This window comes from Plectrocnemia conspersa, unplaced genomic scaffold, assembly GCF_051122295.1.
Source record: "Plectrocnemia conspersa isolate PC_06_02 unplaced genomic scaffold, ASM5112229v1 ptg000001l, whole genome shotgun sequence".
In the NCBI taxonomy this organism is placed as follows: domain Eukaryota; kingdom Metazoa; phylum Arthropoda; class Insecta; order Trichoptera; family Polycentropodidae; genus Plectrocnemia; species Plectrocnemia conspersa.
The window spans coordinates 1,581,544-1,600,306 of record NW_028277165.1 but is presented as its reverse complement, the minus strand read 5'-3'; the positions used below and the strand labels follow the sequence as shown (position 1 = coordinate 1,600,306).

General features: G+C 35.8%; 1 protein-coding gene across 5 annotated transcripts; it reads right to left on the bottom strand.

Moving 5' to 3' along the window:
* Positions 1–3,256: 3,256 nt before the first annotated feature.
* Positions 3,257–17,822, bottom strand: LOC148238341 (uncharacterized). 5 transcript variants are annotated; one of them, XM_088197594.1, is made up of 22 exons: positions 17,672–17,822; positions 13,274–13,355; positions 12,691–12,983; positions 12,497–12,621; positions 11,887–11,997; positions 11,703–11,824; positions 11,562–11,642; positions 11,115–11,502; positions 10,921–11,056; positions 10,764–10,847; positions 10,604–10,701; positions 10,405–10,530; positions 9,843–10,338; positions 9,673–9,765; positions 9,337–9,612; positions 9,000–9,276; positions 8,849–8,924; positions 7,672–8,129; positions 7,498–7,602; positions 7,330–7,439; positions 7,007–7,264; positions 3,257–6,370 (listed from the first exon to the last, which is right to left on the bottom strand). In XM_088197594.1, the coding sequence occupies exons 2-22, from the start codon at positions 13,293–13,295 to the stop codon at positions 4,853–4,855; spliced, it is 5,253 nt and encodes a 1,750-aa protein (XP_088053720.1). In that variant the 5' UTR covers positions 13,296–13,355; positions 17,672–17,822; the 3' UTR covers positions 3,257–4,852. The 5 variants fall into 5 exon arrangements, with proteins under 5 accessions (XP_088053720.1, XP_088053692.1, XP_088053711.1 ...); XM_088197566.1 differs by having other exon boundaries at positions 7,007–7,270; positions 17,672–17,806; XM_088197585.1 differs by having other exon boundaries at positions 7,007–7,270; positions 9,006–9,276; positions 17,672–17,806.
* Positions 17,823–18,763: the final 941 nt, after the last annotated feature.

Below are 18,763 nucleotides of genomic sequence, written 5' to 3'. Positions count from 1 at the left end.
ATAAACGAAAGAAAAATGATTCGTGGATTTCGCGAATACATTCTTGAAAAGACACATTGAAAAAATATTGCGTTTGATATATGCTCTGAATTATATTTCCATTTTTTTCAAGTTAAAGTGAACGCGGATTTTCGCAAATTAATCCAAGTATTACCCCAATAAGAGCTTCGTTCAAGCCCAATACAGTTTTGGGACTTATGTTCATCAAACTCGTCGGACCACCTTTGCCACTTTTCGATTCTTCAAAATATGTTGATCTGTGGTTTCTCAGATTTTGATAAAAAAAGCCTTGGTCTTACTTATAAAAGTCACACGGAAAACTCTTGCTTTATTAGAGGCGTGTTACATTACCAGTGCGGTATTTTCCATTCGTCCGAAGAAATGTATAAAGGACTTGACTCACCTTAGCACTCAGAGATTAGTATCACACGCCAAAAAACAGGACTCGGAGAGGGCGATCGATCAAACCATCGCCACCAGCAGATATCAGAGCAACTTCAACCACATTACACTATTTATGATATAACTAATGCAGAATTATATTATTATTAACGACTTCAGGTTTAAAAATACAATTAAAGAAAAGCATTTGTTATGATAACGTTTTTTCTTATAATTTAAAATAAATAACAAACCCCTAACAACCACATTTATAATGTTGTAACAACCTCCAAAAACTAAAAAAATAAAAAAAAAACAATACCATTTTTTTCAATGGCTAGGCTTGTTCATAATAATGATCGTGAAGCGAGGCTCCTTTTTTGAAAGAGACGCGCTTAGTTTTCATGTGAAAAAGTGACGAAAATCCCATTTCACACGGGTAGGTGGTGGCAAATAGTAGAAGTGACTGCAATGCTCTATCGCCAGCTGTGGATAAGGTTCTATCTGTATACATACATCTGAATCGTTGTAATTCCAGTTTTTTATATTCAATTTGAATACATGCATTGCCTCGTATTTAAATATGATTGTCTTTTTTAAATAGCTGTCATCCATCGAATTTAGGTTATATAGAAATGGATCCAGTATCCATCTCTGAATTTCCAGTAGAAAAATATCAATTGATTGATTTACCCAATCTTTGCGAATCCGGGCCCTGAAAAAACAATGTTTCCTGGGAAAAAAATGGCATTATATATTTTTTAACATCGTAATATAATTTCTTGAATAAATAATAATAGGTACGCGTTAACCCTTTCTATGCTAAAAATTAGCCACCGTTGCGACATGTTTTCTGAAATCATATTTTATGCGAAATATTTTAATTAGGCATTAAAAATATCTACCCATAATATTTACCTGATAATTAGTCGTTTTCTTTGTTACTCTGTGTTGCCATATAGTGAACTTCCAGTCCAGGTCAAAAGCAATAAAATCGTGCCATCGCGGTGAAAACGCTCGATTTTCAAGCGTATATTTTTATAACAATATTACGAGTAAGAATCAAATAAAGCTCATCTAAACCAAATTTTGCCCAATAGGAGAGCGCCAAAAACAATTATCCCTTCTCAGAAGTCAAAAATCCACGTCAAAAGCAATAAAATCGTGTCGTCGCAGCGCAGTGGGAACGCTCGTTACCGAGCGTTCCCACTGCGACGGCGCCGACACGATTTTATTGCTTTTGACGTGAATTTTTGCCTTCTGAGAAATGATAATTGTTTTTGCGCTCTCCTATTGACCAAAATTCGGTTTGAATACGCTTTGATCAACCCTTTTATATTAGAAGTTCATAGTAATATCGGTAAGGATAGCTATTATGTTCTTAAAACATAATGTAATATCGAAATACAGACAAACTATGGAGCAATATGTTAAATGCGATGTCTGTCTGTACTTATTTTTCTGCATATTTTCCCCTGAGAGATGAGTTGGCTTAGTTTGTATTAGGTTTGGGTTTGAACAGAAAATGGACGTTTCGCAACTGTCAAATTGAGTTTCATAGACATTTTAGAGTAGCATATTAGTGCCTATCAGTTAAATTATATTTTCGCTAGTAGAAATATCTACCGGTGAAAATGTATTTGGACTTGACTAGTGAAAATATATGTATTACTATCGAAGGATTGCATTAATTTCCTTCCACACAACCTCCCTTTTTAGTTGATTGTGATGATAGGCCACGTCTACACTATACGAGTCTTAACTCGCGAAATAGTTGCACGCAGTGTAAACGCAACTTTAGAGCAATGTGAAATTAATTAGACGACGCGAGATTTATTAAGCAAACATAAGCAAATAAAAATAAATCAAATCCAAATTAACTCTAACAGTGTAGCAAGATAAATAAATAATATTCCCAAATAAATAAAGTTTTGTTCATTTTTTGCTGAGGCAACTTTTTTTTAAGCTTTCAGATTACATTTTGACAGAGAATTTACCAAAATGTTCTTTGGATTCCTTTTTATAGATTTCAAAACGCATTGGCTGGTATTTACCATTATTTTCTTTGAATAACCCTTATTGAAAAATTTTGCTTGTGTTGCCTAAACCATAAAATACTAACCGTTAGATAATCAATTTGTCAAGTAGATTTGATAGAAACTGTAAATCAAAGCTACAGTGAAAAATCCGGACATGTCAAGGCTGGTTACCATAATTGCATACTAAGTTATTCTACAATTGTTCTTTTCAATAGTTTTCATGCTCTTAAGTATCGAATTCGGTTATCGTCTAACGAAGTTACTGATCTTAACACTTTGTATGCGGGAGGCAAAAATCTTCGTTTCGCGATACTTACCGTTCAAAAGCTGGAGACGAGGATGAACCTTTTTTGTACTAAAGTGTTGGGATTTCGTTATCGTAAATATTAACTATTTAGAGATTTTGACGAAATGGTGCCGATTTGGAATCAGTCGATTCATCATATGAAGAATAAATTTTTGTATTTCCTGCCGCATATAAAGTTTTAATTGCCAATTTTATTTTTGACTTAATTTGCATGTTCAATCACGCCGGGTTGTCACCACTTTATGGTAGCAGTCAATTGATCTACTAAAAATGTTAATTTAGGCAGTGCGATAGCGATTATGGTAATAAGAAGCCGCAGATCATTTGTAAATACAGGCTTATCTAATAGTGTATCATCTGAAAAGAAAATATTGCATTACAAGAGGTATTCAATTGATACTTTTATAATACAATGTGGGCAGATTTTCACGAAAACTCATGAAACAATATCAGTCCGAATTTAGTATTGCCCAAAAAATATTGATTGATAACTTCTATGCGATTCTGAATAATTTATAAAACAAATATATTTTCAGTGGAATATATTATGTATTTACATACATGCATACATACATATACATGCAAGCACACTCTCGCGTTGCACATACAATATTTATAATGTTTTGCCATATAACTAGGATATAATAAATTAAACAATGTTCACGATATACCACCGTCTACTAGTAACTGTATATTTACACAATTACAGTTCAAATATACATCTTAAATTTGAACATTATTTATTTACAATGATTTCATTAACGATAAATTTACAAAAGTAATCAACAAACATAAGATCAACAAGAAAACAAATGGCAATTCATCATCGTAACAAACGTATCACAAATAAAAAGACATATAAAAAAATTAAGAAAATTAGTATGTGATAACCCGTTTCAGATTTAACAATAGATTTCGTCTTCATTTTTATTAATTGAAGTAAAAAAAAATAATAAAATAAATACATAACATCGAAGTGTATAAATAAAAATAAATAAGATCGAGTCCGAGTCGAAGAATAGATCGAGAATGTGTTTAAAAAGAAAAGCAGCCATTATATAATTTACGGTTTTTATAGTTATCGCATAACTAATAAATTATAAGTTATCATCTCGAAGACATCGAGAATTAAAATGAACAAACGCCGCTACTATCTCCAAATTCGACTCTCACCACAATGTAAAATATTTATAGTCTTATCTATATCGATAGTATTTTTTATACACCAATCCGTACGGACACCGCTACGTATAAACGTAAAGAATTCTCTTCGTCGTAGGATTTAAAATAATTATACGAAAGATACTTAAATGCATATTTGTTATATACAAAGAGAACCCTTTTTTAACAAATCGATAATAATTATCGTCAGATATTTATTATTTTATAATATAAAGCGTTTATGTACGTAACTGTGAAAATCGACCTAACCACACCGACCATATTTAATGATTACCCTCAAATAATGAGGTCATTCCACAATTATATAGATCTAAAAAAGCAAAATATTGCACAGTAAAATTACAACCGATAAGTGTCAATTCATAAGCTCAGAAAAAAATACATAGTATAAATCTGTTCATAAATAACTTAAAAGATAAATCACAAATTACTTCTTTTTTTTTACTCACTACCGTATGATTGCAAATTTAAATAATTCGTTTATAAATATCTACATATTTGTAATATACAAATAGAGTAAATTACACTTATAATAATATTATATGCTGTGTGAAATAGTTTTGGTCGTTCCTTTAGTTCTCGTTTTCATTGTACATAAGTTACTTTTACAATACATAACTACGTAATCAAAAACGTCGCTACGTATCAATGACGAGAAGCAAATTAATTCGAGTATCTTCATTACATATATATATATATTGAAAAAAAATGATTAATCAAAAACATAATTGAATAAATGCATATGAACATCTTCACGTCATTCTTATTAGATAGATTCACCGATTTTCAGCACTTTTAGGCCACTTTTGGTGACTCTAAATAAAACGTTACTACATCTAACGAAACGATTATTTTGTTTACAGATCACGTACGCAAACGACGACCTCGAACGCGTAAAAAACTACAGTGTCATGTCGAAATGTTTTAAGCTCGAAAGCCTTTTTCACAAAAATCTAGGCGGACCACTACTGTGATACTGCGAAGAGCTCAATCGGAGAGTCTGCGACTTCATCCCGTCTCTCGATCCCTGCTGGCAGAACACGGCGCCGGGATACACTTCCATTTTGCCAGAGCTGCTTCCCGATGCGGTCGAATTCGACGACGATCTTTGACCCTTCAAACTACCCTGATTGAAATTCATGGTCGACGAAGAAGACGGCGAATTTGACAGGGTCCTCGTGCTGCTGTGCGGAGCTTTCAAACTGGACCCCTGGTTGAAGTTGATCGACGGAGAGCTCGAAATGGTTCTCGAAGTTTGTTTCAAAAGCGGATAAGAGCCCGTGGGGGAACTGGATAGCGTTCTCGCCTTCATCGACGATTGGTTGTGTAAATTGCCAGAAGGAGAACTGGACAACGTCCTAGTCGACGACGGCTGTTGTTGTTGAATTTTGAGACCAGACGGAGACCCAGATACGTTTCTTGGCTGATATGACACCCGACAACCGGGACTAGACGATCTCTGCACATTGGGTGTGCAGTAATTCTCGCTCTGCATCCTAGATACGAAGTCCATTCGATGACCGGAAGAATACGGACTGTTACCCCTGGAGAACTGATTCGACGTGCTCTCGAGCGTTCTGAAAGGGCTGTTGCCGCGAGAAGCGGAATTCATCGCACTATATAACGGAGATTCGCCTCTCGAACCGGTGTTGTACGAATTAACATTTATCACGTCTGCTAATCCGCAAGAACCTGGCCTTCCGCTTTGTTGCAAGCAATTGAAAGGACTTTCTAATCTAGCTGAATACGTAACGTTTTCGTTAGGGAAAGGACTAGAAGATATCGTACGAAAACTGCCATCTCTAGGAATCGAATATCCCTGAGTTCCGGCATAGAAGTTCTCCCTCGAGTTTCTCAAGAAGTGTTGGTTGCGTTCTTCAGTCGACATGTACTGGCTCCCGGTCTGCATCCAAGTCGGTATTCCCTCCAACTGATTTCTGTGTGCAGACATTTCGATCAGATTGGCGCCTATCTGATAGCTGGTATTTCTAGGGTTGGGATTGTCGCTGTAGATGACCACTTGCTCGGGCAGAGCGGATATCGACTTGAAATGTCTCGGAGACGATTCTCGATGATGATTTGAACTGTGAGAAGCGACAACTTTATCGGTGGCATCGGAAGAATGAGGCGCTCCGAACGATGAATGGTTATATCCGGATACGTTCTGCACTCCCATCTTTGAATCTCTCTTCGGTTCTAGTTCCATACCCAGACTAGCGACAGAACCGGCGCTTTGAGAGCGATGAATATCCTTTTCTGTCTCGGCTACCATCGGAGCGGATTGTCCGGGGCAAGAATTTGAAGTATTCGAACAAACGTTGGAGGTTGCGGAGCATTGAATTACTGGGCCGACGCAAGCGTTGGGAGTGGAACACAAAGGCCGCGGTCTTTGTAACGTCGTATTTGCTTGTAAGCGTTTCGGAGATCTGCTTCTGCTGTGATGTTGAAGAGTTGAAAATCCCTATAAAAACATTGTTTGATTTAGACATCAGAATTTTAATACGGTTGTGGTTAGAATTTCGATAATATAAGTCAGAATATAATAGTAGAATATGGTCAGAATTTATATTAAATTATTGGAGTTTAAATCAACTTTGGGTCAAAATAAAAATCAAATCTCGGTCAGAATTTTATTAACAGCCCGATCATGATTATATTATTTAGGGTCGGAATAAAATTAAAATGGTTAGAATAAAAATAGCAGACGGTCAGAATAAAAATATAGGACGATCAGAATTAAAATAATCAATGGTCATAATTATATTATTCAGGGTCAGAATAAATATAAAATTGAATAATATAATTATGACCATCCATTACTTTTATTTTGATCGTCTTATATTTTTATTCTAAGCATTTTATATTTATTCTGACCATGACTAATATAATTTTGAAAAAATCATTGTTTTAATTTTGATCATCCTATATTTTTATTCTGACCGTTTACTATTTTTATTCTAACTATTTTATATTCATTCTGACCCTGAGATTTGATTTTTATTCTGACCCAAATTTGATTTAAATTCTAAACGTTCAATTTGTTGCCATTAATACAAAGTATATTTGATAACTTATTCTTATAATACACTAAACTTACACTGTTGTGCACATAATTGTTATTGAGATTCGACGGCACAGTTGAGATTCTAAACGGAGAAGCCGGAGCGATTGAGAGAGCAGACGTCGAAGGAGAAGGCATTGTCACCGGCTGGACGTTCGGCGGATCTCTCTCGGGTTCTTCGCTAGTTTTATATATTTGATGTGGAATCTTTTCCGGAATTTGATAATTCGATTGACTTGCAGCTTGTGATGATGACAAATATCGTGAATAACTAGCTCTGTTTGACGGTGAACACTGTTGCTAAATTGAAAAGTAAGTTTAAAATAGTTTGCCAATAACGTAATATATTAATAACATACCTGAGGCTGAGAATAATCAGATGCGATTGTAGAAGATAACACTCTTAATCTGTCATTGTTTCGCTCGTGAAGCCGACAATCGCCGAGTTGATTCCAAGGCGATTGAGACCCTATAATATTGATATTTTTGATCAAAAATATAATGAATTATAATTAATAAAAACATACTTGAAGATTGTTGTCTTGCAGGACTAGAATGCTGGTTACCGTCGCCTAAATCTAGCTGTAGCGACGGAGCCCCTTCGCCTTCGGTGCGTTGGAAATGTGTAGGATCTACATAATTAATAAAAAATATATCGAAACACACAACTAAATATAATAGTATAAAAAAATCAAACCAACCTTGCATCACACTAGGAGGCTGCTGTTGAGTGGGGGTTTGCTGCTTCTGACCCTTTCTCATACCTTCTCGTCCCTTATAACCGAAAGCGCCAAATCCGCATCCCTCTTGAAGCAAATGCTGATTCGGATTCATGAATGACACCGGAGTGTGCGCCAATGAGCCTTCTCTCGACAGCGAATGATTGCTCTCACATTGGTTTTTCTGCTGTTGATCTCTGCTCAGTGAATAGAAGCAGTTGTTGGCGGCTTCAAAATCGAGCGCTTCCGCTTGGGTATAATTGTGGCTGTTTCGAATCGCACTACTGCCGGCGTTTGTGATCGGTTGGTTGTATGTCGAAATACGCAAGCGGCCGAGAGACGAAGTAGCCATTGCTACGTCCGGCATGACTTCTGAGAGCCCACGTCCCGACTGTGAAGATCTGCATTTTTGCTGTCTGGACGAATCTACCGAGTGTGGTCTGGAACAATAACAAATTATTTTTTTAATGATTTCACAACATTTAATAGATTATTTTATCTAATTTTCAATCTGTGGGTTGCATAAAATCAAAAATTAAATTTATAAGCTTCTCAACATTTTAGCATTGCGTAGAAACTATATTAAAAGTCCTACTGTAGCGGTCAGTATTGACTATTTTTGGGAAACTTTCAAACTGGTCTAAATTTTGATAAAGTATAATATTTATTTTTCAGTGGTTCTCAATCTGTGTTCTGCGAATTTGAGTTTTTTTTATAAAAATGGTGATAACTTTCAAATGAGGCTCTGGGTCAAATTAAAGTTATTGTATAATTTATGAAATTTTAATGTCAAGCCGGAAAAAAAACAGTTTACCGTCTACAAAAAGATATTTGATCTCCACGATTTCAAGGAAAAAAATAAAGTCATCATATTATTTTATTCCATAGATGGCAACACAATATGTAAATCTTTGAGGGTAGATTCTACCTGTCCCGTGAATTGCCATCAGCGAACATGACGGGTAGGAACTACTTGACCTGTCTGTTCAGTGTTAATAAAAATATTATGACAAAAGCAAAATAAAATAACCCATAATATCGTTTCAATTCCCAGTTCGTCTTGTCTTCACTGTGAGCAAAACGTCAGCGGAACCAGATACAAAGACTAGACTCGTCATAAGACAAATACAATAAATCATGATTTATACGTAAGACTAACCTACTGACATCTCCTTCGGTCAACAACGCTGGAAGCGGACGTCGATTGGCACGAGGCGATCCGTTATTCCAGGAATCTATAACCATTTCAATAAATTAATATACATTTTGACTCATATATTTATTAAAAATAGCATGCATATAAAACAAACCATTACTGTCTCTAGAATTCTTCATGCATCTTCCGCCGGATTCGTCCAATTGCACATCATCTTCAATATCAAGACCGGATCTCGATCCATCAGCTGATGTATGATGGGAGCTAGAATCTCCTCCGCAATGATCTCTTATGCGACCCGATCCTATATCGGCACAAGGAGAAGATCGTCTGCCTCCACTGCACGAACCTTCAAATTGTAGAGCGGCTCCTTCTAACGTATCTGCTACCGAATCCGGTAGATTGAACTCTCGCACAACTCTCAATCGAATCTATAAAATGAAATAATTTAAGCGAATATTATATTAAATTATTATATTTATAGATTATACCTGTCTATTGATCTCGGCCGTGTGTGATAACGGAAGAGAAGTAGCTCGGACGCAAGCCGGAGCACGCCTCAATTCCCGTTCTCTAGCCAGCATGGCTCTCATTGTGGCCGGAGCGGGAGGCACAGCGGCACCATTGGCATCGTTCATCGAATTACCGTGTCCATTGTTGTTTCCGGATCTAGACGTGCATTCACCTTCTCCGGGTCCGTTACCGCCGCGAGGACTTTCAGCGGGAGCGCCGCTCGCCGATGATCTAGCACGAGGTTCAGCCGAAACCTTTAAATATAACATATTAGTTACGGTATATTTAATAACTTTCAAAAAAGATCTTCTTACCATATACAGAGTATCTGGAATGTCAGGAATGTAACGCGCTCGCCTCATTCTCATCAGTTCGGCTTCTTGGACCATTTGATCTTCTAGCAGTGCCTAAACATAAAATAAATCAATATTGCTCCATTGTACATAATTATTATGAAATAATTTATATTGAAAATATAGTTTACTTTAACTTCTTCGTAGTAAGGCATATAGAGCCTCGGACGCACGTATAGGCCTCCTTTACCCCTAATCCACGCATCGGCTCTCGATCCGGCGCAGCCCTCGTCGTTCAACATGCAAGACGGAGGACTGCTGACAAGTCCTCGTCTAATAGCTTGGTTTAAAAGTTCATTATTCGGCGGAAGTATGTGATCGATACGAACGAGTGGCAACAAATCAGCCAACAACTCTCTGAGTTCGGCGTCGCTGAGATCTCTCTTCTTCACTCCTTTCCTAGCGACCGAATGAGCTGTATGCGATAGCAAATTCGGTTCTCTATCTTCCATGCGTTTGATCAGTCGGTGTTCGCCCCAGCGGAGAGCGGCCCGCAGAGCGTCCAACTCGGAAGCTTGCAAAAACGGACATCGCAAAGCGTGAGCAAGATGAGAGGCTTCTAATAGTGGCAAAGCCGGACCGGCGGCCACCGTTAAGAACTCTTCGCGCAGAAATCGTAATGCTTGCCTGTTAACAACGATAAAAAATTATCGATCCATTACTTTACTTTATATAATTGAAATAGTATAATACCTATGAACCCATTTAGAACCGTGGGGTTGAGCCGACCATCGCAAAACGGCAGCGAGACTATTAGCGCTCAATCTTTCGGCTATTATATCCTCGCAACCTTGACTCAATATATCCAGCTCCAAAAACCTAAAATATTATAAATTTAAATATTATATCAAGTTCTTCTATAGCATATTTTAATAATAAAAATTATCAAAACCTTCCGATTTCATAGAGTTCCATTGCCTCTTCCAGTGGAGACGGAGAATGGGGAGAAGCTCCGTTTCCATTTTGCTGGTTATTTGATATAGCTTGAGCCTAAAAATTCATCGTGAATCATTAATATTTCTATTAAATCAAATACAACAGGTACTACTTACTTCTCCAAGGCTAGAACTGTGATTCCCTAAGATTGAACAACCGAAGATTGATGTTCCTCCACGCATTATAAGATTCAAATCAACCTAAGCAATTAATATAATTTGAATAAATAAAACATTTTAAATATGTATGTGATATATGAAACACTCGACTAACCTGATCAGTGTAAATAGCATGTAAAAGTACCCTAGCATACTTGTGCGGAATGACCCTTTCATCTAATACAATTTTTACAGGACTGAACGTTTCATTACTGTTACCTTGCATTCTACACCGCCTCTGAATAACATTCCTAAAATAATTGATTCATTAATATTTGGCTTCAATTTTAAGACGTTTATCAAAATTACTTGAAGAAAGGCGATCGGGCGCTGAGGATAGCCCTGTGGCACGGCAGTTCCAATCGAGGCCTGAATCCGTACTCGGACGAAGACGGCGGACTGCCGGCTCTCGGAGCCGGTGTAGATCTTGCAAAATTCGATCCTTGGCCCATCACCGCCGTGTTCTCGTTCGGCGCTTGATTGTTGGGAGCTGCAGCTGCCGGTGGGGGCTCAGAAGTGAACACCAGTGACGCGTCAGCGAACTCGGCGGTGTCCAACAAATGTCTCATATCGCGATGCAAAGCAGATGGAGTGGCACCCAAATCGGTAGCAATTCTTCTCAACAAGACCGGATCGGGCCGTCTATGACAAACGTTTCCTCCGCCGACTATGTCTAGCGTCAGTCTGCTCACACCTGCTGTTGTTAAAATTACATTATTATTATGTAAAGTGAAAATGTGTTTATTAAATACTAACCGTGGACCAAATCGTTTTGGGATGGACAACAATCCGGAACGTTATGCGGGCCCGGTTGTCGAATATCACAGAAATCGCCATCTAGATGTAAAATGTGATTTAATTTTGGATTGAATATGATTTATTTAAGATATTAATTACCACAAGAAGACCAAGATGGAGCTACAGGTTCACCAGCATACAGATATCTCAATAAGCCGTCCACCGTTGCGATGTCGACTTGAGCTGGTAAAGGTGCTTCTAAACATACTCTCGCTCCCAGACTATGTAGTAAAAAAAATTGAATTATCATTGTATATTAACAGTAAACATGAGTTCTAACTACCTTGGATAACCATTCAGTAGATCTCTGAAATATGGACATCTTGCAGATAGAATTGCTCTGTGTACAGGGAAGCAAGTTCCTTTGAATAGGAGCTCAGCATCAGGACATATTCTGTAATTCGTAGAAAATACTTTTAGTTTTCAGTCATGTTTCAATGAATAACGTTTTCAGACACTACAGATAAGTTTGTTTTCTAATTAAAAAAAATAAACGAAGAATAAATATGAATTTGAAACTGAATTTTTTTGAGATTTTTAGGGAATCACCAAATAGTTTCACTCATAATGATGCATACATCTTTCAATCCGAATGCTAGCATAGCTTGTCATAATTAAATTAACACAAACTAGCCATTGACCAAAAATAAATGGAGCTGAGATTCTCACGCCAAAAGGAAAATTAAATTCTATTATCAGTAAATCACAGATAATGGTACTATAAAATTCGGGATGTAAAACAGGCGAGCCTAAATCGTGTAAAAAAAGATGGTGTTTACGCAAGACAGAACTTACTTTATATACCGCATCAAAAATGCTCCAAAATCATCCATTAACCGTTAATGAATATCTAAATATTTTGGTTGTTTTATATGTATTTTCCTCATGTGTACCTTTGATCGTATAGCGTAGCTAGATCACCGCGGAGAGCAGCCGCCGGTGGTCTCGCCAGCTCGGCTTGGACGCACAGGTCGCGTAGCGCAGCCAAGGCCTCGTACTCTTCTAAAAGAGCACCCACCTGAAATAAAATTAAAAAAAAGACAATAAAAAACACATTCATTGGATAGCATAAGAACCACAAACGTACTTCTAAGGGAGACCATTCTTTGAGAAGGTCCCTAAGAGGCGCGGCCCTGTCTCCGGAACGCGCCGCACGTCCGCCCCGCGTGCCTCTCCTGCCGCCCGCCAACAATCTCCTGCGCAGCGTTGCCAGCCCACCGTTCATCTTCCTCTTCCGTTCTCTGACAACCTCAGCCATGGTGGCGGGTTGCGAGGCATGTTGAACTGCCAACACACCGCCATCCTGAGTCTGCGAGAGGCCGGCGCCCATGGGGCCCCGCCAACACAGCAGAGCCAACGCCGGGCAGCACCAAACAGACCCTACAAACGAGCAATTTTTATATAAACACCGAAAACAATATATTTTTGGTAAAAATAAGTTCATAGACGAGTGACCCAAATATATCTCACAGTAGCGGCAAAAGTAAATCTTTGAGATACACAAGACGTATTAAATTAGATAATTTACTATCACGCAATCAAAGATGTTGCAATTAAATATTTACATTATCTATATATATATATATATATATATATGCTATCGGTGCATATATTACCGTGTTAAATTTACAGTTTTTATCATTAAGAAAAAGGAAATATATAGATGATACCTTGTGGGTTGGGAGGGCTCATACGCGGGCCGGTCCCTCCCGGCGGCCCACCCCACGTACGCACGATTTACTTAGCATCCAACTGAAACAAATTATTTACGATTAAAAATAAAGTTAAGAAAACTAAAAATCTATGCATTTTAAAGCGTTATCACTATCAGAGGGTTATCAAAAGTAAACTTTAACATAACATGCAGTTTATCTCCCTTTGAATTGATTTGAAAACTGATAACTGTTAACCAATAACACAGCAAGTAAACAGGATTTATCAATTTTCAAGCTGTGAGAAAGTTATAAGTATTTAAGTCATATTTTCTGTAAATTTATGTTACATCAATGAATTAGATTTTGGTTCGATTTTATGTGATACATTTTTAATTGATATATTCAGTTTTATTGTTAGTAGCAATTGTATTATAATAAACATTGATAGACTAAATAAACATTGTTTTGGCGATTCCAGATAAATATTTAAACTCTTTAACGTTTTATTTTTTATAGTTTATATGTTGTTTCTCTCTCTCTTTATTATATTAATTTTTTTATTAAAGATTGTAAAAATAAATTACCTTAAATATGATACTTTAATGAGATCATTTTATTAAAACTATGAAATGCCTTTGGCTCAGAGGTACACTATTGCAAGTCACATAATAAAAAATCAATCTTTGATAAAGTTTTATGCATCGTAGAATGTTAATCTACATTTTCCTAATAGTTTGTTTCTACATATAATATAATTAGTCAGTGAGTGAAGAATATTCTCCAAAATGAATAATTTAAATTGTTCAATCAAAATATTATAATTTGTTATATAATAAGTGAAAGAAAAAATGAAATGTGGTACGAATGAATTACATTACATATTATTTCTTGTAAAGCTATTGTGAAATAATTTCACTTTAAAAAAAAAAGAAAGTAACTAAAGAGTTTAATTTTGTAACATATTGAAAGTATGTTAAAGTCAAAAAGCCTATTAATTCTATAACAAGGGGAACTCTGACAAACAATAAAATGAAAAATTAAACAAGGAAAGAACAAATATGGTAAACATTTTCGATGTAACATTAATGGCGAATTGAGTAAGAATCAGCTAATCATTGGACAGTATGTATAGTTTTGGTGAAGAACATTCAGCCTTAGTTTATTCAAAATTTTAAATTTGAACAATGCCAATGAAGTTAGTTTTAACACTTAGAATATTTTACATATTAACAATTTCAAGGACAAGAAAAAATATCAACTAAGATGAAACATTTGTTGTAGGGGGTTTCAAGATACGACAGTCGGATTGCAAAATAAAACATGATCCCTCTTTGCAATAAGACGAAAAATTGATATTCTATGATGGGCGATGCTTCACAAAAAAAACATCGGATCAGAACTGAAGTTTGGTTATATTATGAGCTTCTGGAACGGAATCAAAACATAACAGCCATATGAAATTGGTGAACATAAAAGGTGTTCGTCTTCCATCATAATTAACATGCGACCACATATGGTGATGAAGTGTTGGGATGATATTGAGCATCCACTATATACTCTCGGCCTTGCTCCCGTTAACTTTGATATCAAATTCATTATAAATGGTTTACAAGATTTGAATAATCAGCATTTTGAGGAATTATTCAGCAAATATGAAATAACTGAGAACAAACAACTAATATTTTTGGTCCTAAAATCAAAAATAAATTTGTAGATGATTTAAAAAAAATAGATTTATTAACCGCCAAAATAAAAATGAAGAAAGTTATAAAAAAAAATTATTTTAAATTATTATTAATTGAAATAAGAATGCTTATAAAATTAGTTTCTGAACAAATTTCTAAAGATGAGATGAAAAATGTATTGAAATCTTGCTTCTAAGTGACACACGCTTCACATCATCGGACGTATTGGGATAGGAATATAGACACAATGATTTGGTATCAGAGTTCATGATGTAAAATAACAAATCTACATTGTACCAATAATCTGGATCTACAAAATTTGAATTTTGGTTGAGAGCTCAATAAGAACTTGTTGGTGTTTATGATAAATACGGAACTTCATAGTGTAGATATAGCGATAGTCGAATATTATAAAAAGCACGGCTAGTAAATCTGTAGGATATGGCTACAAACTATGGAAAGTTGCGACTTAAACGGCTATAGCATGTCAATAGATACAAAATTATTTTAGCGATCCTATACAAGCTTAGTGTACGATTTTGGTTTAGTGCTGTCTAAAATGTAAGCTAACGAAATGGTTTTGAGCGATATATTAATCATACATATAAGGGTGATTAATTATTTATGTAGCGATTATTCTTTTGTTTTTGTTCAGTCTGTATTTTTTTCTAAAATGGATGAACTTCTAAAAAGAGTTCTGTGGCGACCGTTTACCACGCCATATGAGACTATATAAGAACTGACTTAAAAGAAAGAGAAAAAATGTAGTAGTCTCTCTGCCAGATAACAGAGACTCGGAATTTGACTGCAATTTTTTTTTTAAATAACACCATTATAACTGATAGATCAAAATGCGATATCTATACAAGACAATTAACTAGTTTCCAATAATAGCAGCAAAAAATAAGATGAACCAATATATTCAAATGAAATTTATAATTTGATCACAAATGAATCAAGCAATTATGCGATTGAGGTATTAACTCAATCTGAAGGAGACAAAGCCTGATTACATATTGAAAAAGAGTACAAAATATAGTTCAAGCACTTATTCCATATGGGAAAATATCACCTGTTCAATATTAAATGTTACTCCGCACCAAGCAAGCATATGTTATAATTTATAAAATATGGGATCAAATTAAATGTCGGGAGAACCGAATAGCTTTGCGTTAAAACTGATCATATACAATAGAAAAACTTGCGTTGGAGATTCTCTGTACGTGGATAATTTTCATAACCAACACAATAGTCAGTGACTAATACCCGAGAGACCTGGGTTTGAATTCCATATAGACCCGAATTATGATTGTAATTCGGATCAATCATCATAGATTAGATTTTCCTAATCAGGGATGGTATTTAAGCTTTTTCTAGAGATGGAGGGTCAAAAGATGGCTAATCAGTGGTCGTTTTTAAATATTTCCATTTCATTAAGATTCAATTATTTCATTAAATGACATGCATTTTTCTGGCCAAATTCAAGGGGGTCACTAGGAATTAAATCATGCCTTGGAAATGCTTGGTTATCTAACGATCATATTAAGACTTTTTATAACAATATTACGATTTATAAGTGAGAATCGAATGAAGCATTTCTAAACTGAATTTTGCCCAAATAATGATAGTATGTGTACGTATATATTACTACATATAATTTTACTAGCACCTGCCAAATAAATTATATTTTCAATGGTAAAATGTATATCTACCTGTGAAAATGTATTCCGATGATTTCACTGAAATGACATTAGGAAAATATTTTCGAGATATATTCGATTGTTATTTTCAGGTACGTCATTTGATAATTTTTCTGGGAGGGGGTGGGGAGCAAAAATTCGCCAGTCAGTGGTCGTTTTTTTAAACGACGTCTGACTGGGGAATGAATAATTAAAATAAAATCGAAATAGGTGGTAAATAGTGACACTTATTGATTACAAGCTGTAATAGTAGTTTATATTAATCAAATATACTGATTCAAGTCTGGTATATTAACAAGAAAAAAACCAATTGTAACATATCAACAATAAATAACTGTCTCCACTAATCCCTTTCATCATTTTGAGAAACATAGTTAACATTACTGTTTGCGATTCTCGTTATTACTTTCTGCAAGCTATTGAATTTATATTAAAATTATAAACCCGTCCACATGACCTTGTCGTTCGCTAGTAAGTGCATTATTGACAAATAAACGTATGGATGAATTAAATTAACATTATAAAATAACAATGTCTTAATTTATCTATTATTTTATTATTACAAGTGAAAATATGAAACAACTAATAGCAACCAAAGAAATATATAATTAATGCAAACAATAATAGCCTAGGCCAAAATTGATTGCAAAGTTTTATTTCAAATATTTTGGTCAAAACACATTATGTAGGTACCTTATGTAGGTCACCTAAAAAAATGACACTTCCACATTTGGGGACGCGCCCCGTTCAAACGTCGATCGTCGATCGTCGATTTCGATTTCGATCGAAATCGATTGACCCAATTTCGATCCGAGACAATTTCGCAACCGCCATGTTTGTTTCTCTTCTGACGTCTGACAATCGAGGAAGCGGACGGCCGTAAAGGGATCACGCTCCAACCGACTACCGACTATCGACTACCGACTACTAGACTCGCGACCCAGACGTTAGAGACCCAAACATTATCGACCTTCCCCTTATCGAAGTCGGAGGGGGCGGGCGGCCGATCTGGGGGCGGACGCTCGCACCTTTCGAAGGACGCCGAGCGCAGCGCTCCTCGCTGACTTGGAGACGGTCGGGCCTCGTCTAGGCGCTGGGGACCGTGGAGCCCCTTCGGGGGCCGCGCGCGACGGCCATCTTGCGCGGCCCTCGTCGCCAGGCTGGCCAACCGAACCGATCGACATTATTTACTTCTATTCGTATCCTAAAAACAAAAAAACACTTTTACTCGTTTATCCAGAGTATTATGTTTTCTTTCGTTGTATATCGTATTAAGACCAAATTACGATATTTTATTCCACTATTCATTTTTAAATAAAATAATAGATACTTACAAAAATCAAAAGTCATTCACATTTTCAATAGCAGTTGTTTAAAGTTATAGGGGTACCGAACGAACATGAAATGTTTGAAACATAAAAAACTAATAAATTTAGATTTTTATTTGGATTCAGATACTGAAATACCGGTATTTTGTATTCCAAAAACCGGTATTTCGGTATCTGAAAACCGACTAAAAGAACAGAAAAATGTATTATTTTGATATTAAAAATTACAAACGATTTTTTGCAGTTTATGTAGTTTTTGCATGATGTATATATGCAATCCGTATAATGTAAGTATGCTATCAACTAAATCTATCGATATGATATCGGTAAATTCAGTAAAAGAAAGTGTAAGAACGTTTATTTGCATAAATCGCAAAAGTCAACGATAGGATTATTCGTGAAGACTTTTGCCCTTGAAGAACTTTCTACGCCGTCTTCGCCCAATAATACTCGTAATATTGGATGAAATTACGCGTGTATCATGTTTTGTTTGTCACAGAGCTGTGTCAAATGCATAAAGTAATAAACTGGCCGGATTGCTGGGCGCTTAGAATATTTTTTATGTTATAAGTTTTATTTCAAATACTTTAGGAGAGATATGTTTTTTGTCATTTATTGTTTAATATTATTATTTGTGAAGAAAACATATATTGTGTTTTATTGCGAACGATTGAGAAGACGCGCGTGCTTGACGTCGTCGTATCTGAGTAGGAAATGCGTTTGTGTACGTGCATAAACAATGACAAAAAGGCATAGCATGGTTTCGTTCTAAGTTCGATTAAAAATATTTCG